Here is a 22224-nt window from a genome sequence, read left to right as displayed (position 1 = left end):
TATGCTGATACATATCCTGCTTCGCCAAGTCCTGATAAAGATGCAGAATCAAAGTGAATGCAGAATAAAGTGAATCATCTTGGAAAGACAAAGATATTAAATGGGAGCAATAAAACCAAAAACATTGCAACTGAGATCTATACAATTTTTTTCAAAGTCTTTAATCAAAACACAGGACTCCCCTTCAGACCCAAAGGACACAAGCCAATAGGTCGTTAAACTCAACTCTAAGCAAACAAACGAACAATACATGCTTGGCACTTGCCTTTTGTGGTGACGTGACTTGCGCAGGGCAGTGGTGGAGATCATGGGCTGGAGCTTTTCACGGAAGCTGTGGTAGTTACGCTCCAGTTCCCGCTGGTAGTCGCGCTGCTCCGGCGTGATCAGAGTCTTGTTCTTGTGCAAGGCGTCCGCACACCTACTCAGCAGGGGAAGGAGGTGGGGGGTGGGAGGAAAAGAAAAGAATGCTGTTATTATCAGTGATACTTATATAGAAAGCCTATCTTCAATCACAGACCAAGCTCTGAGCACTTTATGGAGTCATTTGCACAACAGGCTGCCTACTTGGGTAGAGCTAAATAACAGCTACCTTTAGGTGCTCATCATTTGTTTCCTGTGACATTCAGTCATGCCTCAGTCATGTGTGGGTGCACACACACATAATTACATTGGAGTGGAATTCAAATTTTAATATGTTATTATCTGCAACTGGTTTAACAAAGCTGTGCCAAGAAATATCTGCAATAAGTAAAAAAAAAAAAAATTAATAAATAAATAAATAATCAAATTTTTTTAAATCTTACTGTTTCAACCAGTAAACAATTGGGCAACAATTACTGTTTTACAAAGGGATGAGATCAAAGGCCACATGCACTGACAAGTGTGTTTGCAGAGCAGCATCGTCATCACCCCTATATATCATCATCTTTAAAATAAAGAAAACTGAAATGTTCAATATTCTGGAGCATCATAAAAAAAGTAAAAAAAGTAAGGGACTGACTTTTTGAGGAAGTCTTTGAAACACAGCCTCAGCTTGTTGTGATGGCGGGTTGGCACCTGTTTGCCCTCTGCGACCTCCGACAGGAACACCAGCGCCACCTCCAGGGGACCCTGCACGCAGGACGCAATGTTAAAAGTACTGGGTTTTGTACAGGTATTCGCAAGGATGTGATAGCCTCACAACTATGTTTTTCAGTAACTGTGGAAGGTGTGTGGGCACTGTGTGTGTGTGTGTGTGTGTGTGTGTGTGTGTGTGTGTGTGTGTGTGTGTGTGTGTGTGCCTGCTTCCATGTGTGTGTGTGTGTGTGTGTGTGTGTGTGTGTGTTAGCATGCAAGTGCTGCTCTTGTTTTCTGTGAAATTTAGGTGTGGTGAGGCTGCAATCGATGTCACAGTTTTTAACACCCCAAGCCCAAGCCAAATTCTTCCATTCACTGAAGCCAATGCAATAGCCTGGATTCTCAAGTCTCAATATGAGAACTATGGTATGTCATTAATTATTTTAATATACTCCTGAACACATATGGGCTGCGGTTTCCAAAATGCCTTTTCACAAGGGGGGTTGTCATGATCCTTAGCTTACGCACACATGCACACACACATGCACACGCACACACACACACACTCAGACACCATCAGGTCTGCACACATGACAAAATAGATGCTCCAATGTTCACTCTCACCACACTGCCAGCAATCACACCCTGACAGAAGAAGAGTGGAGAAGGTAGTGTCGTACTATACTATATTGCACTATATTGTATTCTGCTGTGATATACTGTGCTGTACTGTCCTGTCTTGTATTTCGCTTTGCTGTATTGTAAATTTGTATTGCCTTGTACTGTCCTGTATCATACTGCACTGCATTGTATTGTATTTTTCTGCCTTGTATTGTTCTGTACTGCATCATACCGTATTCAACTGGGTTGTATTTTGCTATATTCTATTTTACTGTTTTGTTTTGTACTGTTTTGTACTGTTATGTACTGTATAGTAATGTGCTGTGTTGTTCCATAACGTATTGTATTCTACAATATTTTTGCTGCACTAATATCGTAATGCACTGTGTTGTATGCTACTGCACTGTATTGAATTCTACTGAACTGTACTGTACTGTGCTGTACTGTACTGCACTATACTGTACTGTACTGCACTGCACTGTACTGTACTGTACTGTACTGTACTGTCCTTGAGAAAGTGAAACTGAAACTGAAACTGCACTGTACTGTACTGTACTGTACTGTGCTGTAATGTATTGTACAGTATTCTGCTGAAGCGTGTCACACTCAACTCGGAACATATTTCTCTGCATGTTATTCAGACTGCTCTCCACCAGGAAAGCATATCACCATAATCTACCCCACTTTTTTTTCTTGGTCGGGGGTATCTTCTTTTTTCTTTCTGCAAATACATTTAAGTGGATTTCTCTAAAGAACTTTTGCCTGGGACAACAACCCTCCCCACCCCTAAGGAGCAGGCTGAGCAACAACAGGAGCCCCCCCCCCGCCCCCAAATCAGTGCCCTACCTCAGCAGAAAGACTGGCACTCAGGCCACCAAAGTACAGGGGTGGGTGTGGGTGTGGGCGTGTGACTGACCTGGTTGACTGTGGTACCGATGCATCCCTGCAGCACCATCTGGAGGATCTTGGCATCCATGGGTTCCGTGTAGAGGGCCACAGCCAGCTCCCTGGTCTTCTTCATGATGTCCTCAATGGCCACCTCCACAGGGGACAGGATCACCTGCACACACACCACAGCTGATCCCTCTCCTTCAGTGCCGCCGCTGCTGTCCCTTATTATCCTTATTATCGCCATTGCTGGTATCACTGATCGTTTCGTACTGATACAGTGTTATTCATCATTTCAAACGCTCAGCTTTATATCACTGATTGACAGTAGCTTATAGGTGGGCCAACAGCAAAGTGAGAGCTGTATGATCAATGGTTTCTCCACTGCTATGGGAAGTCATTTACAGCTTAGCCTGTTGTGAAGGACTATGACTCTCAAACTGGGAGGCAAGGTTGCACTGGCTCTTAGTGCTGCAGCCCTGGGGGGTAGTTGGCCTTTGGGAACCATTCCAATGCTGACTGTCCTAAAACCCTCTTGGCCCAGAGATTGGGGATTAACTTGAGCAAGACACTCTCCACTATAATCAAATTCTAGCCCTGATAGTTGGTACAGCAGTTGCCTCCTCAGCTGTTCTGATGGTCACAGTCAGACATATTTATCATTTCATACTTACACAGTGTCTTTCTTTGATCAGCGGTTGGTTATTTTCATTGTTATTTATCATTTCAAATTTGCTTGCTGAAGTGGGCCTTTTTTATTTGATTACTTTTTGACATCACTCTTTTTGTTTATATGGTGTGTGTCAAAGACGTTGATGTTTATGCTTCTATGCCCCCAGGGGGTACATGAAATAAACTTCTTGCCTTGCCTGGCCTTGCCTTAACCTTGAGAAAACAAGAGAACACAGAACCTACCTGATGTCGCTCCACAACGGTGAGTCGTGTCTTGATGTAGGGGAAGGACTGGGCGGTGGTCAGGATGGTCTTCCTCTTGTACTGTTCGTGCAGCTCTCCATGGGCACGCCCATCCAGGGTGAATGGGGTGGCGTACATGAACCGCTCTGAACAAAAGCAACCAAAAATAATAGATGCATTTTAAAAGCGACACTTTTTATGTGCGCACTAAGCTGTCCATGAAGGTTTTTTTCTGTTTTTAAAAATAAATTGTTGTCTTTCCTTTAATCAGTCTCTCTACTCTCTAGTTCTACGCTCCCCAAACAAACTCTACCCGCTCCCTGCTCTGAAGTGACAAACTCCACCCACTCCCCATCTTCAAGTGACAAACTCCACCCACTGTCCATCTTCAGGTAACAAACTCCACCCACTGTCTATCTTCAGGTAACAAACTCCACCCACTGTCTATCTTCAAGTGACAAACTCCGTCCACTCCCCACCATTAGGTAACAAACTCTGTCCACTCCCCATCTTCAAGTGACAAACTCCACCAAATGCCCATCTTCAGGTGACAAACTCCACCCCACTCCCCACCCCAACCCACATCCTCCAGTGACAAACTCCGCCCACTCTCCTTCTTCAAGTGACAAACTCCGCCCACTCCCCTTCTTCAAGTGACAAACTCCGCCCACTCCCCTTCTTCAAACTCTGCGCACTCCCCATCTTGGAGTGACAAACTCTGCCCCCGTCCTTTCTTCTTGTGACAAACTCTGCCCCCCACCCCCTCTTGAAGTGACAAACTCTGCCCAAACCCCCTTCTTGAAGTGATAAACTCTGTCCACCCCCCTCTTGAAGTGACAAACTCTGTCCACCCCCCTCTTGAAGTGACAAACTGCCCAAACCCCCTCTTGAAGTGATAAACTCTGCCACCCACCCCTTGAAGTGACAAACTCTGTCCACCCCCCTCTTGTAGTGACAAACTCTGCCCACCCCCTCTTGAAGTGACAAACTGCCCAAACCCCCTCTTGAAGTGATAAACTCTGCCACCCACCCCTTGAAGTGACAAACTCTGTCCACCCCCCTCTTGTAGTGACAAACTCTGCCCACCCCCCTCTTGAAGTGACAAACTCTGCCCAACCTCCCTCTTGAAGTGACAAACTGCACCCCCCCCCCCTTCCCCTCTTCAAGTGACAAACTCTGCCCACTCTGTATCTTCAAGTGACAAACTCTTCCCACCCCCCATCCTCAAGTGACAAACTCTGCCCATTCCCCTTCTCTAAGTGACTAACTCCTTCCATCCTCCTTCTTTTAGTGACAGACTAGCAACCAACACTTCCTCCTGATACCTACCAAAACACAGACGATGTGCACACACATTAAATAGAAAATCAAATTTCCAATGCACAGCAAAATTACAATGGTTGCAAATAACACAAACTAATGTTCGCTCTAATACTCAGCTGTCACAATGTCAAAACATTACACCTGGAACACACACACCTATGACCATGCTCATACCGCAGCATATTCACTTATACACAAGCATACATCACTTACATGTAATTTTTTTATGTTTGTATCATTCATAGGCAGTTGAACAAGCATACAAACACAGAGAAAGAACAGCACATACTGAGGTTGTAGTTCTTATCGAAGAAAGTGATGCGGTCTTTGTACTCATAGGCGTCAAAGTACGGCTCCACGTAGGTGATCTGGATGCAGGCCTGTTGACAGAGGAGTCCAGTTTTTATCACCACCAAGACTCCTTCCTTTTAAAACTGACTGAAAAAATGAACCAAACTTTTTCTATATGCAAACATGCAAAAATACACATTCCCCACACTTTTCTTCTGTTTAAAACCAATCTTAAAAATAACTAAATATTTTTCTATGCCCAAACACGTAAATGTACGCATGTTCCTGACACTGAATGTAAAAAGAAATCTGAAAGTTACAGGATCCAAATGTGGGTCTGTGAAGCAGCAGGGATATAAGCCACTCCACACTCTACTTTCTTCTTTCTCCTACCTGCCCATTTTCTCCTCCCAATGCCCCAACCTCCTTCAGCAAAACTGAACCTTTAGTACATTTTAAAAGCCATTCCTTTCCAAGAGTAGCCATTCATGGGATATCAGATGGAAAAAAAGAGTGCTGGGCAGCTAAGGGACACATGGCCCAGAACAACTGAAATAGAACTGACAGGTAACAGCTTTCGCAGGTTACAGCTTTACCTTGTTGTAGCTTAAAAAAATAGCTCAAGACAAGCAACTGTGGAGATCTGTGCTGGCTACCTCATGTGCAACAGGGCACAAAGAGAATAAAGTAAGTAAGCTTTTATCCAATTTTCAATGAATAATATCATGAATTTCTGGCTGTCCCTAATTTTTCAAAAAAATTCTTTCTACATCCAAGAAAATACCATGAACATTGTGTGCCACCCATACCAAGTGAGAATAACAATGAAAACAAACCAAAAGGAAATTTTCTATCTAAAATTACGTTTAAGCACCATACTTACCTTGACCCACTAGTGCAGACCCCGGCAGGGGTCTGACATTCCTGTCCTGTGCAAACTACTATCCGCCTATGCGGAGAAAACGAAAATAGCTACGGCCAATAACCTCCCGGAAGTAGGTAACCTCCCCTTTGCCCCCATGGCTAGCACCCTCTTTTTCCGACACCCATCTCAACTCACTGAAATTACACGTTCATCATCACACTCATCAATGCCCCACATATTTTTTGTATACCTTGTCAGGATCCAGCTTGTCCTTTTCCACGGTGTTGGAATCTTTGATGATCTCCACAAAATCGTAACCAAATCGATCCCCATAGAAGCTCTGCACAGCAATCAAGAGGACTAATGTATGAACATGTATGATGTAGAAGACACAAACCTCTATGACCATGGCACAGAAAACACCTTCTGAAAGAAAAGAAAGAAAGAAAAACACACACGCACACACATACAAAAATAGTGTACAAAATCAGCAATTTGAACATTTGTACTGATGTGGTCAATGTCAACAACAACAAATGTTAATGGCAAAGTTACAACAACAGAAAGAAAAAAGCCCATCAAAACCACATATAAATCACAGCAACCTGTACTGAAGTGATGTGATGCAAAATTACCATACCTTTACGGATGACAATAAAATTATACTGAAGACACAGTAACAACAACAACGAAACACAAAAACTGGTGTGCAACATGACCGAAGGTGAGGACGACTTTATACTATAGGTAACATCAAAATCAAACAACAACACACACACACACACACACACAGTGATTTAAGAAAAAGAAGAGTAGATATAATAATAATTATAATAATAACAATGATAATGATAATAATAGACACACACAGAGTCTTCAGTGATTCAAGAAGAAGAATATATATATGTAAAAATAATAATAACAATAATAGTGATAATAATAAACACACACACAGACATCAGTGATTCAAGAGGAAGAAGAACAGATATAATAATAATAATAATAATAGTAACAATGACAATAACAACAACACACACACACACACACACACACACACAACAAACCCATCCTCTCCCTACCTCCAGTCGGTGTGAGATCTCAGGCAGCTTGGTGATCATCTGCTCCTTGTAGACAAACTCCTCCCCATCCAGGTCTCCGAACTTGGCTCCGTAGAACCCCACACGGAAGTATGTGCCAAACACCCGCTTGCCCTCCTGCACCCCCACACATCATCATTGTAGCTTCTACAGCATGGATTGAACTCTGTTGTATTGTGTTTAGAAAGAATGCAAAGAAATGACAGGAACAAAAAGTGGACGTCAATGATGAACACGCACACGCACATATTTAGTGGGGAAAAAACAGAGAGAAGAGGGCCAACAAGTGTTTAGGACAGAGAGAGAGAGAGAGAGAGAGAGAGAGAGAGAGAGGGAGGGAGGGAGGGAGTGTGTGTAGGCATGTGTGAGTACGCGCTGTGTACATGTATGTATGTTCTGTGTGTTGTGTTCTGTGGTTGTGTGTGGGTGTGTCAGTGTACGTATACGAGCGCATAATACTATCAAATTAATACATCTACTCTTATTGAGTTAATGCATGCATATCATTATAATCTGTATGCCTCAGTGCGCTGACTAAAAAGAACTGCCTGAGTTATATAAACAATGAGCACCAGACAGTTCAGGTACCAAAATGAACCCAGTGTTTCGTCTTCATCCTATGTGCCACTTCATCACCCTCCTCCCCACCTCTCCTTCCCCATCCCAATTCCTCCTTCCCAAGACAGACTCACCTGTCGGATGACGTTGCTGAACGACTCGTGCAGCTTCTGATGCAGATGGGCCAGCTTCTTGAAGTCGCGGTTGTGCTCGTGGATGGGGATCATGATCTTGTAGACCTCATTCACTGCTTCAAACATCCCCGCCTGTCACACCACCACCACCACCATCACAATCAGACCAGGGATTCAGTTTGCCACATAGCGTCATGATTAAACAATATTCTTTTGGGTTGCATGAGCAATCTTAGCAGAGTCAAGTTTGCTCAGTTTTACAAAATTTCCAAAGTCTGTAGAATTAGCATAGACAGAAAAATCTTAACGCTTGGCAAACTTAGTGCTGCTTACCTCACTCAAGCAACCCTGCAATGAACACTGGAAGCTGTGTCCAATGGTGGGACTGACTGATTTTTGTGACACTAAGAAATTAAAGGTCAGGGTCCAGGGGCTGCTTAAGGAAGAAAAAAAAAAAACTACCCAAATGCCAACATGGAAATTGATAGGTCACATATTTACTCCCATCCATTGTGCTCTCACTCAACCTGTTATGGACAACAACAACAAAAAAGAGAAAAGAAGAAACTTAAATCATCCCTTGCATGTTTATTTCATTTCTTTGCACTTCACAAGAAACTGACCCTAACTAACTAGGCACCTTTTCCTGACATGAATACAGTGGTGTGGTACCCAGCACCAGGCAGGGCTGTATAAACTGAGTTATCTTTTCACTGCTAAGTTTACTTGGAGTAAATCATTTTCCTGAGCATACGCAAATTCCACAGACTTAGGATAATTCTTAACATTAACTCCTTGACTGCCATGACCGTATAATTCTTGGTCATAGTGATGTCACTGATGACATCATCAAAAGAAGGGAAATAACTCAGTATGGCTGAAATCGACATACTTGATCTAGAGTATAATTCTTGGTCATAGTGATGTCACTGATGACATCATCAAAAGAAGGGAAATAACTCAGTATGGCTGAAATCGACATACTTGATCTAGAGTGGTCTCCCTCCAGACACAATTTTCTCAGTTTTTGGCTGACTGTTCTGGATTTGATTAATGGCTGGAAACACCACTATCTACTGTGTTTTTTTTCCTCACCAGTCAAGGACTTAAAACAAACTTAGTGCATGTTCAGATGGCTTAACAACCCAGCTCAGAATTATGATCAACAAAACCACTGCACCTGGTGAGAAATGGCAAAAAACAGATTAAAAAAGCCAGTGAATTAAAGGTAAATGTCATCATGAAGGTGAACTTGTATTTTAATGTTTCCAAATAATACATTAAAAAAATCATCAAAAAAAAAGTAATGTAAGCATAAATAATTTCTGTGACTATACAATGATCCAGAAAAGTATGTGCGTGTCTTTTTCATCTGTTTGTGGGCTCCAACTCCCATGCCCATTCATATTTACATATGGGCTTTTACACATTTGACAATGTTCACCCAACAATATTTAGGCAGCCATACTGCATTTTCTGGGGGCTGCTGTGATATCAATCCACCAGCTTCCTTTCACAGTGTTTCTTACCATGGTGAAGGAGCCAGCAGCCTGCTCCAGCAATCCAACAAGGCCGTTCTCTGTGAAGTACTTCCCAGTGCAGATGCCTTCCTCGTCTGGCGACACCACATCGTCTGACACAGCACTCTCCTCCAACACGTTGGGCGTGATTTTCTGCACACAGATCACTTCTTGTAGTCTACTGTGCAGTGCTGAGTCCTGCTTGTGTATGCATTCACAAAGATCATTTTGTGGTCTACTGTCCAGTGATGAGTACTGCTTGTGTGTGCATTCACAAAGATCGTCTTGTGGTCTACTGTGCAGTGCTGAGTCCTGCTTGTGTCTGCATTCACAAAGATCGTCTTGTAGTCTACTATGCAGTATTGAATACTGCTTGTGTGTGCATTCACAAAGATCGTCTTCTAGACTATCATTTTGTGTTGAGTACTGCTTGTGTGTGCGTTCACAAAGATCGTCTTGAGGTCTGCTGTGCAGTGTTGAGTACTGCTTGTGTGTGCGTTCACAAAGATCGTCTTGTGGTCTACTGTTCAGTGTTGAGTACTGCTTGTGTGTGCATTCACAAAGATCGTCTTGTGGTCTACTGTGCAGTGTTGAGTACTGCTTGTGTGTGCGTTCACAAAGATCGTCTTGTGGTCTACTGTGCAGTGTTGAGTACTGCTTGTGTGTGCGTTCACACAAATCGTCTTGTGGTCGACTGTTCAGTGATGAGTGCTGCTTGTGTGTGCGTTCACAAAGATCATTTTGTGATCAACTGTTCAGTGATGAGTACTGTTTGTGTGTGCCTTCACAAAGATCGTCTTCTGGACGATCATATAGTGCTGAGTACTGCTTGTATGTGCGTTCACAAAGATCGTCTTGTGGTCTACTGTGCAGTGCTGAGTACTGCTTGTATGTGCGTTCACAAAGATCGTCTTGAGGTCTACGGTTCAGTGATGAGTACTGCTTGTGTGTGCATCCACAAAGATTGTCTTGTGGTCGACTGTTCAGTGCTGAGTACTGCTTGTGGGTGCATTCATAAAAATAGTCTTACAGACTATTGTGCAGAGCTGAATACTGCTTGTGTGTGCATTCATAAAGATCGTCTTACAGACTATTGGGCAGAGTTGAATACTACTTGTGTGTGCATTCATAAAGATCGTCTTACAGACTATTGTGCAGAATTGAATACTGCTTGTGTGTGCATTCATAAAGATCGTCTTACAGACTATTGTGCCGAGTTGAATACTACTTGTGTGTGTATCACAAAGACTGTCTTGCATTCTACTGCGCACTGCTAAATATTGCTCATGTCAATTCACAAAGATCATCTTGTAGTCATCTATTGTGCAGTGTTTAATAATGTTCTTGCTTCAAAGACTGTCTTTGTATTCTACTAATCTTTGTATTCTACTGCACTGTGTTAAATACTGCTTGTGTGTGTATCACAAAGACTGTCTAGTTTTGTACTGTGCGGTGTTGATAATGCTGGTGTGTGTATCACAAAAATCAGCTTGCAGTCTACTGTGCAGTACTGAATACTGCTTATGTCACAAACAGTCTTTGTATTCTGTTGTGCAGTGTGGAATCATGCTTGTGTGTGGATCACATCACAAAGATTGTCTTGTATTCAAATGTGCAATGTTGAATACTGCTCATATTACAAAGACAGTCTTTGTATTCTATTGTGCAGTGTTGAATACTGCTTGTGTCTGTTCACAAAGATTGTCTGGCATTCTATTGTGCAGTGTTGTATATCTCAAGGCCAGACTTAGTGTGTTGGGTTACGCTGCTGGTCGGGCATCTGCTTGGCAGATGTGTAGCGTAAATGGATTTGTCCAAAGACAGTGCGCCTCCTTGAGTAACTGAACTGAACTGACCTGTATATTGTAAATGTTACAAAAAGTGATTTTGTATTTCATTATGTAATGTGGAACTATGCACATGCGTGTATCACACAGAACATCTTATAGTCTACTGTGCAGTGTTGAATACTGCAGTGTGTTATTTTGACTGTATTCTGTTCTATTGTGCAGTGTTGAATTCAGCTTATGTTGCACAGATGATCTTTGTATTCTACTGCGAAGTGTTCAATACTGCTGGTGTTGCATAGATGATCTTTGTATTCTGTTGTGTAGTGTTAAATACTGGTTGTGTGTGTATCACAAAGATTGTCATTTATTCTACTTTGCAGAGTGGAATAAGATCATCTTGTACTCTTACTGTTCAGAGTCAAACACAGCTGGTGTAAGATACAATTATGTTTTGTATTCTACTTTGCAGAACTGTATATTTGTTTGCTTTGATTGGCTTTGGTACTATTGCGGTATCAAGTCATCAAACACCTCAATGGATTTTTCAACAAAAATACATACAGACAAAAACAAATACTAGTTGTGATCTTCTGGTAGGCAGTCACACATCTGGTAACATGTGCCCTGGTAAAATGTGTTCAGCAGGCATGTAAAAAATATTCTGCAGAACGATAACTTAAACTGACATCTGAACATACAGCACAAAACCCCACTGACAAAGGCTAGCAATCCAAACAAATTTCATCAATATTTCACTGCTATTTCACACCACACACTGCTGGTATTTAGCCATCAACAATTCAGACAGGACTACACAAATCCGAGGTTTTGGTGGTAATGAAAACAAAACAAAAAATTTTGAGCAATAATGCATTAACATTTTTTTTTTTTTTTAATCATAAATGACAAAGTTTAAGAACTGCAGAAGTGTTCTCTAGACCTGCAACATGGTCTAAAAGACAAATCTACCTGGAAGGCCACACATCCAACAGGCAGGTAAGGACGATCTTCAATCATGTACAGGTACTCCGCCACCAAGCCGGCAGCGTGGACCAGACACTGAGCAGCTTCCGCATGATTCCCTCTCTGTCACACACCAGCCAACAATCAGAATGAAAGAATGAACTAGCTTTTCACAGGGTGTGTAAAGACTTCCACACTTAGACTGTGTACTTGATTTCAATGGGGTAAGTAAAACTTTTTACACTTGAACTAAGTGTTCACAACGTCACCATGACACAAACACACACAGATAGAAACAAGAAGAAACAATCATAATTATGCCTGTGCATCAGACCATTCACATACAAGCACGCATACAAGCATGCACACACATACACACCCACACACTGCACACACATGCTACACACAACCACACACCACACAAATACACACACACACACACACACCACTATCACCACCAAATCTGTCAACCACAACCCATCACATACAGACACACACACACCACACACACACTCACTCATTTTCAAACAAAACATGCACACACACACACACACACACACACAGCCACCAATATGACACTAACATACCAACAATAATTACTCACCTCTCCACTTAAACACACACATAACCCCCTCACACCCCACCCCACAAACACAAACCACAAAAATAACCCCCCTCACCATCAACTCACCCCCCACATACAGACCACAAATAAATACCACCATTACCACCAACTCACCCCCCCACACATACACACAACACAAATAAATAACCCCTCTCATTACCAACTCCCCCCCCCCCCCCCACCCACCACACACACACCACAAATAAACAAACCCCCTGCCCCCTTCATCCCCCCAACACACGCACAAACCACCATGACCATCCCCCCCCACAACCCCCCTTCCCATCCCAGTCCCCCACCTCTCCATGTTTGCCGGCCATGTTCTGCAGCCAGGTGAGGCGCAGGTCCGGGGAGGTCTGGTATCCCTTGGCGATGCGGTACATCAGGTCCAGGAGCATCTCTGGGTCCTCCTGCACCTCCTTCATCTTCACTGTGTCCGACAGGATCATGTGCAGGTTGAACACCAGGTCTCGCACCTATGGCACACACACACACACACACACACACACACACACAGTGTGTTGTTAATGTTGTTACACAGTTTCTTTTCTTCTTCTTTTTTTCCAAACATTTTTATCTTTTTTTTTTTTTTTACTTTATGATACACACACATACATTGCTGTTACAGTAAAAAAAATTTCAAACATTTTTATTCAATTTTTACTTTATGATACACATACACATATACATTACCAACTATAGTAAGCTAAATAAATATGACAGAAGAAAAAGAATACAAAAAAAAACAAAAAACAAAAAAACACCCAGTATGGCGGCTGATTAATTTAATGTCTACATTTCAATTTGTTACACAGTTTTCGTTTCAAGGTGTCAAAGCATGCGGACTGATCCATGCATACACAGTGTGACAGAAACAAAATGAAACCAAACACAACAAATTTTACTTCATGAGGGTTATTGAATAAGCATTATTTCCTTATTTTTACATCCAAAAATTTGGTCCCTGACAGAAATGAAACATAATAAAAGTCAACAAATTCTACTTCATGAGGTAAAGTTAAAAAGGCATATTATTATGCAATTCCTTAAATCCAGCCCTCTGGGTGAAACACATAGTGTGTGTAAGTCACTGACAGAGAAAGAGGGAGGGAGTTGTGACAGTGTGCATATGTCACTACAGGGTGATTTTGTCACTGACAGAGAGAGAGGAGCCTTTCAGTGTGATCATGTCACTGACAGATAAAACATCAGGAAGTGACAGGGGCCGAGAGGGAGTTAAATAGGTCAAAAGAACATACAATAACTCCGATATGTATCTATAAACAGCACACTCACCTGTTCCGGGAAAGTGGTTTCCTGCAGTTCCACATCGGCCTCAGCGTAGGTGAGGATGGTTTTCAACGACTTGCGCAGGTACTCCTCGTTAAAGTCTTGGTTCTGGCCCACCAATGAGCTCAGGGACATGGTCACCTGCATCTTGACACGGGCAAAGTTCTGCCAGGGGAGAAAAGCAGGAATTAATCTCAGGGAACTGCTTGTAAACCTCTCTCCTCCCCCTCTCTGGGACCTGAAGCTGTTAGCCGCAAAGTGTTGTGGACAGAGGGTGATGGTTAAGAAATACAGACAGAGAAAGAGAGTGAGAGAGAGAGAGAGAGACAGGGAAGGAGAGAGGGGTGGAGTTGTGACCGTTTTATTCCTTTTTCCTGCAAGGTATTCTCAAATTTCCTCCAGCACACATTCACACACACTCACATACAACACCCCCTTCCCCCCATATACACATAAAATACATACATTCACACAGTACCCACCCACATCATTTCCTCTATTTCACTTTTCTTAGCAGCCTCAGAATACTAGATAGTGATTCAAATCACAAGACTTGGCACACCCACTGCACTCACAGAACAAAACACAGTGATCTAAATGACAAGACTTGACACAACCGTAGCACTCACAGAACAAAACACAGTGATTAAAATGACAAGACTTGATGCACCCATAGCACTCACAGAACAAAACATAGTGATTAAAATAATAAGACTTGACACATCAATAACACTCACAGAACAAAACACAGTGATTAAAATGACAAGACCTGACACACCCACTGCACACATGAAAACAAAAGCATAGGAATTCAAATGAAAAAACTTGGCACACCAATAGCAATTATAAAACAAAATACAGCGATTAAAACGATAAGACCTGGCACACCATTTTCACTCACAGAACACAGCAATTCAAATGACAAGATTTGGCATGCTTAGAGCTCTCACAGAACAAACCAAAGCCATTCAAAATGACAAGATACCTAAAGCACTCAACAGAACAGAATATAGTGATTTAAATGACAGCAAACCCATAGCACTTACAGCGATTCCAATGATGGAAACTTGGCTCAAACAGAGCACTCATAGAACAAACTATATCTATTCAAAACAACAAGACATCTACTGCACTCACAGAACAGAACATAACGATTCAAACAACAATACTTTGCACACCAATTGCATTCACAGAATAAAACATAGCTATTCAAACAACAATACCCATCGCACTTTCTGAACAAAACACAGCGATTCAAATGATGGACACACGCAGAGCACTCACAGACCAGGACACAGTGATTTGAACGATAAGACACCTAAAGCACTCACGTTGCCCAGCTCGAAGTTCTGCCTCATGAGGAGGTAGAGAGAGGCGGCAGCCTGCGAGCGCGTGTTGCCGATGGGGGCACTGCAGTGTCGCAGCAGTCGCAGGCACAGGTCGGCACACTGCTCGGTCTCCTCCTCAAACAACAGGTCCAGGAACTGAACAGGGGGGAAAAAAGAGTGAGAAATTCCAGTTTAGTACTACTAAGTCAAGTTTACGTTTATCATCACCATCAATCACATTACATTACATTAGTACAACGTTTGTTTACAATTATCATCATCATCATTAAAGTACAGATAGGCATGTTCCGTCAGTTTACAATTATCATCGTATGCTATGTCAGTTTACAATTATGATCATCACTAAAGTACAGTGTTGTATGTCAATTTACAATTATCATCATTATCAAAATACTGGTTTTGTATAATTCATGAAGTTTACAATTATCATCATCAAAGTACAGTTTGGTATGTTACATCAGTTTACAATCAGCATCATCAAAGTACAGTTTGGTATGTTACATCAGTTTACAATCATCATCATCAAAGTACAGTTTAGTACATTATGTCAGTTTACAATTATCATCATCAAAGTACACTTTCGTATGTTACTTCAGTTTGCAATTATCATCATCATAAAAGTAGTTCAGTATGGAATGTCAGTTAACAATTATCATCATCATCGAAGTACAGTCCAGTATATTACACAAGTCTAAAATTATCATCATCACCAAGAAGCATGGAGGCTCGAGGGGATGGGAGAGGGGGTAAAGGTGCTTGCTGGAAATGGTATGAGCTGTAAGTTGGCCATGTAAGCGGCAGAAGGTCTGAATAAATAATGGTACTGGGAGAATCCTGCTGAGTGTCAACATCAGCTACAGACCGCAGTCCTTTCCCACGTCTTGCACACACTTTCCAGGGCAGAGTTACCTTCAGCAAGACTAAGTCTCCAAGAATCTTTGAATGAAAACTAAAAAATAAACAAATCATAAAAATAAATAAATAAAACCAAAACCAAAAGCAGTAGTAACCTTGGTGACAAGGGCCCGTTGGGTGGAGAAGAGGTTCTGCAGCACCATGGAGCTCTGGTTCAAACCCAGCATGTGCAGCAGAACTCGCAGTCCAGAACTCAGCAGCGGCTGCATCAGATCTGACGCCTGGGCAATCTGTAACACGAAGATGACCGAACTGTCAGTCTCACAGACAGCCACGTTTGCACACACACAGACACTGAAAATGTGCAGGCGCACAGGCAAGCACATGCTCACACAAATACAAGCGTTTGAAGGCACACACACACACATACATATTCACACATATATGTGCATATAGACACATGCACACTCACACACAGACACACATGCACACACACTCTTGCATCCTAACACACACACACACACACACACAGACTCTTGCTTTCTCTCTCCCTCTGCTATTGTAACTGATGTAGATTAGCAAGGACAGATAGGAAGAATGGGCCATGCCTAAAATCTTAATCCTTGAATAAAACAAGTTTTGAGTTCTGAGTTCTCTCTCTTTCTTTCTCTCTCACACACAAATAGTTCAGTTGAAAACACACGCACGCACGCATGCACGCACGCACGCACGCGCGCATGCACACACACACACACACACACACACAACCTGTATGATGAGCTCCAAGGTATCCAGAGAAATCAGAGACACCTCGGCTGCCAGATTTCCTTCCACCTGAGTTTCTACCTCTTGCTCTGGGGGCTTGGGACTGAAACATCCAGTATATCAACTTGACAACTGCATTAAGGAATATAAACACAACGTATCAACTTAACAACTGCATAAACATATATGAATACAACATATCAACCTGACAAACAGCATAACAAATATAAATACAACATATCAACCTGACAACAGCACAAATAAATATAAATACAATACATCAACTTAAAAACTGCACAAATAAAATAAATATAAATCCAATATAACAATTTGACAAATGCATAAATATATGTAAATGTAACATATCAACTTGACAACTATACAAAGAAATATAAATACAATATATCAACGTAACAACTGCACAAGCAAATATAAAAACATTGACAAACAGAAACACATATTCAATGAGTAAAAAAAATTGCAGTGTTCAGAATGGACTCATGGGTGTGCTGCTTTGGTTTTTTTCTAACCCGTTTCTTGGGCTTGCTGCAGGTGACACGACTGGGGCTATGTTACTGAATGTCATGTACTTCAAAAATCCCTTTACAAGTGATGGCTCGAATCACTTGAATTCAGCACAACAGGTGCACATATCATCTCCCAGGCCTATATGGTCCTGGTCAATTTACTGTCAATTTACAAACAATGCCTGAATTTGTGGCTGTCATTGTTAATGTTAACATTGTGCTATTTGATGTGTAATTGTTTTTCTTCCTTTCTGTGTTAATGGGATGCCATTCCCACGTTCATTTCTCTCTATGAATGGGCTTTTATATGGCAGTGATAAATTTCAAACTCTTTGTTTTTCCTCAATGGTTTGCAAACAACTGATTAACTCAACAAAAGTGTGTAGGGGCAAAGAAAAAAATTACTTGCATGGAGCACAGACACAGACACAGACACCACAGTCAGACTACCAGAATACCCTTCTGTCCACCCACACACAAAACTAACTTATACATTTTCCACCCCCCAACAAACCCCTCCCTGCACGCACGCTCGCTCACACACACACACACAAATACACACACACACACAGGTACCTGTCCTGAATTTCCATGGAGTGTCTCCACTGCACTTGATCTTTGCGCCAACGAAGTCTGGATCCTCCTTCCTGGTTGACCAAGGGAGGTGTGCTGCTGCCTGTAGACATTGTATTGCATAGCATAGCATAGCATAGCATAACTTAGCACTGTGTAGAGTAGCATAGCATAACACTGCATAGCGTTACATAGCATAGCTTTCAAATGTACTGTACTACTTTCTTTTTTCCAGTGACATCCAGGTGGTTGTCAGCCCCAAGGAGAATACACTGCACACACAGCACAATCCTTTTTTTTCCTTCCTTTTCATGAATGCTTTTTCTGTATGAAGGGGTATCTTTTTTTTTTCCTGTTTAATTTTGCCATGGACAACTCTCTTGCTACCATACTTTATTACTTGCGATAAGCACATACTTGCATTTTGGGACCTTGGTTTATTGTCTCATATGAATGACCAGCATTCAGTCCACCAAAACAGGGAAAGTCAAATAAAGAGGGAAAGAACATTCAAACGCACACAGTAATAATGCTTCTTTGTATATATATATATAATCGTTGCACTCTAATCACAGTTTAGTTCCATTTTGTTGATAAATCATCAAATCGATTTATTTGCCATTAAACCAATTTATCAATTTCCAAGCTGTAAGATTTGTCAAAGGCCCACTATGTACATATTTTACCACAGGACCTGAAAGAAGACTTTTTTTTCAAACTTTTTTTTAATTAATTTTTTGCATTTACATTTTTCACATGAATACAGAAGACATTTACATAAAAAATAAATGTGCATCATGAATATATCAATTGTGTATTTCAACATTTTACACATTAACGTAGTAGAACGCTAACTTAGTTATATGTCCTTAATAGATCTATATATTAGAGGTTCATGTGTATATAGATCTGAAGAAGGACATATTCAAATATGAAAAAAACGACAGATAAATAAAGATAAATAAATAAGGGAAGAAGAGAGGAAGAGAAATAACACAGAGAGAGAGGGGGGGGAAAGATTATTCATTTTTACTCTACAGTGCTCCATATGAAATGGACCAATGCTATTATGTGTACCAGAAACATATATACATCTGTCTCCACATTTGTATATTTAAAAATATATTTTGGTGTTAATATATTTTGTGTTATCATGAAAACAAAATGAAATAAACAATTTAGTATGCAAGCAGGTGTATTGCTATCATTACAAAATTCAATGTGCTTTACAAAGGCATCAGAATTCAAGTCTTGTATTTCTTAAGATGTAAAAAGAAGACTTTTTTGCAGTCCTGTTTATCTGTGACCATACCATACTGTGAAGTGTGAGGAAGATCAAGAGAAACACAGTGCATTGAAAAAGAGCTGAATAACAATGGGTATACCCTGGGGGAAGACGGCTAAGACAGTATAAGACAGGCAGCAGCAGAGATCTCTGGCGATAGCCTGATGTGCCATGAAGAGAATCAGAGACGTTTTGTGTTGTGACATGTTGGGAAATATAACACTGATTAAACAAACACAGTGAAGGAAGAAAAAGGCAAGAGGTCTGACATAACCCCCACAACACTACGAACAAGAGACAGAGACACTGAAACAGACTTCTTTTCTTTTCTTTTTCTTAATTCAGTGAAGGCTATGGCCCCTCATGAAGGGGGGGTGTAGCATACACACATTACAACAACTGGTCACATTTTTTCAGAATGATAAACAGAAAATGATTAACTACAAACTTCCCAATTCACACCAAACAGAATTTTGAATGCTTTGCAAGGAAAATAGCAAGTTCTTTTACAATTGTTTCATTTGTTCATGACTGCAGGAGTACAGCAAGAGAATATCAAAACAAAGAAGGGCAACATAACACAAAGTGAAATTAATTTTCTTCAGCGCATACATGCGTGAGAAGAAAGAGAACAAGAGAGAGGCAGACAAAGAGAAACAAAGAGAGACAGAAAGTGAGAGACTGAGAGAAGGTGAGAGTGAGAGAAAGAGAAAGAGGGAGAGACAGAGAGAGAAAGAGGAAGACAGAAAGAGAGAGGAAGAGAGAAGACAAGACAGAGAAAGAGAGAGACGAAAAGAGAGAAAGAGAGGGAGAGAAGAGAGGGATAGAGAGAGAAAGATAAAGAAAAAGACTGAGACAGAGAGAAAGAAATAGAGGGACAGAGAAAAACAAAGAGACAGAGATTCACACACACACACACACACACACACACACACACACACACACACACAGACTGAAAAAGAGAGAGACAGAAAGGATCACCTGACAACCCAGCGTGGGAGTTCTGCCGGCGGCGCATCATCATCTCGGTGCGGGCGTTGCCGGTGCCCAGAATGGCCTCCTCCAGCTTGGACTTCATGTCCTCCCGCTTCTTCAGGTTGTGGTGAGAAGAGTATGGCGCCCCTGGGCTGGGCTTCTTCCCCTTGGAGACCCACACCACCACCACTGTCAGCGTCACTACCTCTCCCTCAACACTTTTCCTTCTTTCTTTCTTTTTGAAAATCACACCACCACTCTCATCATCACTATCTCTCCCTCAACACTTTTCCACTATTTCACCCTCAACACTTTCCCTTCTTTCTTTTAAACAAAATAATAACACCACCACCCTCATCATTACTATATCAGCTTCAACACTTTTCCTTCATTCTTTCTTTTTAAAAATCACACCACCACTATCATCATCACTATCTCACCCTCAACACTTTAAATTCACACCACCACTCTCATTGTCACTTTTTCACACTCAACACTTTTCTTTCTTTCTTTCTTTTAAAAATCATACCACCACCACTCAAATCATCATCATCTCACCCTCAATACTTTTCCTTCTTTCCTCTTTGATTTAAATCACACCACTACTCTCACTGTCACTATCTTTCCCTCAACACTTTAAAATCACACCACAACTCTTTTCTTTCTTTCTTTCCTTTTTAAAATCACACCACCACTTTCATCGTCACTATCTCACTCGCAACACTTTTCCTTCTTCCCTGTTTAAAATCACACGACCACTCTCAGCATCACGACCACCACAACAAATTTCTTTCTTTCTTCCCTTTTTAAAATCACACCACCACTTTCATCATCACTATCTCTCCCTCAACACTTTAAAATCACACCACTACTCTCAGCATCACTACCATCACCACAAGATTGTTTCTTTCTTCCTTTTTTAAACCACACCATCACTTTCAACATCACTATCTCTCCCTCAACTCTTTAAAATCACACCACCACTCTCAGCATCACTACCACCACCACAAGATTGTTTCTTTCTTCCTTTTTTAAAATCACACCACCACTTTCAACATCACTATCTCTCCCTCAACACTTTAAAATCACACCACCACTTTCAACATCATTATCTCTCCCTCAACACTTTAAAATTACACCACAACTCTTAGCATAACTATCACCCTCAACACTTTTCCTTCTTTCCTTTTTAAAATCACATGACCACTCTCATCGTCACTATCTCACCCTTAACAATTTTCCTTCTTTTCTTTTTAAAATCACACCACCACTCTCAGCATCACTATCACATCCTCAAACTTTTCCTTTCTTTCTTTTTAAAATCACACCACCAATCTCACTGTCACTATCTCACCCTCACCACTTTTCCTTCTTTCCTTTTTAAAATCACATGACCACTCTCCATCGTCACTATATCACCCTCAACATTTTTCTTTCTTTCTTTCCTTTTTAAAATCACACCACCACTCTCATCATCACTATTTCACCCTAAACACTTTTCCCTCTTTCTTTCTTTTTAAAATCACACCACCACTCTCATTGTCACCATATCACCCTCAACATTTTTCTTTCTTTCTTTCCTTTTTAAAATCACACCACCACTCTCATCGTCACAATCTCTCCTCAACAATTTTCCTTCTTTTCTTTTTAAAATCACACCACCACTCTCATCGTCACTATCTCACCCTCAACACTTTAAAATCACACCACAACTCTTAGCATAACTATCACCCTCAACACTTTTCCTTCTTTCCTTTTTAAAATCACATGACCACTCTCCATCGTCACTATCTCACCCTTAACAATTTTCCTTCTTTTCTTTTTAAAATCACACCACCACTTTCAGCATCAATATCACATCCTCAAACTTTTCCTTTCTTTCTTTTTAAAATCACACCACCAATCTCACTGTCACTATCTCACCCTCACCACATTTCCTTCTTTCTTTTTATTTTAAAT

The 22224-nt window shown here is 41.2% G+C and overlaps 1 protein-coding gene across 2 annotated transcripts in view; it reads right to left on the bottom strand.

Annotated features, from left to right (window-relative positions):
* The window catches only part of LOC143295315 (dedicator of cytokinesis protein 7-like), a 74521-nt gene that overhangs the window by 3873 nt on the left and 48424 nt on the right, over positions 1-22224 (bottom strand). For both annotated transcript variants that reach the window (XM_076606948.1, XM_076606949.1), the window contains 17 exons: positions 20272-20431; positions 18009-18108; positions 16909-17008; positions 16296-16430; positions 15268-15420; positions 13943-14101; positions 12946-13122; positions 12028-12144; positions 9278-9421; positions 7749-7880; positions 7039-7173; positions 6210-6299; positions 5093-5183; positions 3481-3626; positions 2594-2737; positions 1001-1110; positions 262-418 (listed from right to left, as the gene is read on the bottom strand). In XM_076606948.1, the coding sequence (XP_076463063.1) occupies positions 262-418; positions 1001-1110; positions 2594-2737; positions 3481-3626; positions 5093-5183; positions 6210-6299; positions 7039-7173; positions 7749-7880; positions 9278-9421; positions 12028-12144; positions 12946-13122; positions 13943-14101; positions 15268-15420; positions 16296-16430; positions 16909-17008; positions 18009-18108; positions 20272-20431 (2250 nt within the window). The remainder of the gene's footprint in view (positions 1-261; positions 419-1000; positions 1111-2593; positions 2738-3480; positions 3627-5092; positions 5184-6209; positions 6300-7038; positions 7174-7748; positions 7881-9277; positions 9422-12027; positions 12145-12945; positions 13123-13942; positions 14102-15267; positions 15421-16295; positions 16431-16908; positions 17009-18008; positions 18109-20271; positions 20432-22224) is intronic.

Source organism: Babylonia areolata, chromosome 20 (assembly GCF_041734735.1).
Source record: "Babylonia areolata isolate BAREFJ2019XMU chromosome 20, ASM4173473v1, whole genome shotgun sequence".
NCBI classification, from domain to species: domain Eukaryota; kingdom Metazoa; phylum Mollusca; class Gastropoda; order Neogastropoda; family Buccinidae; genus Babylonia; species Babylonia areolata.
The sequence above is the reverse complement of the archived record's forward strand: the minus strand, read 5'-3'. Positions and strand labels throughout refer to the sequence as shown.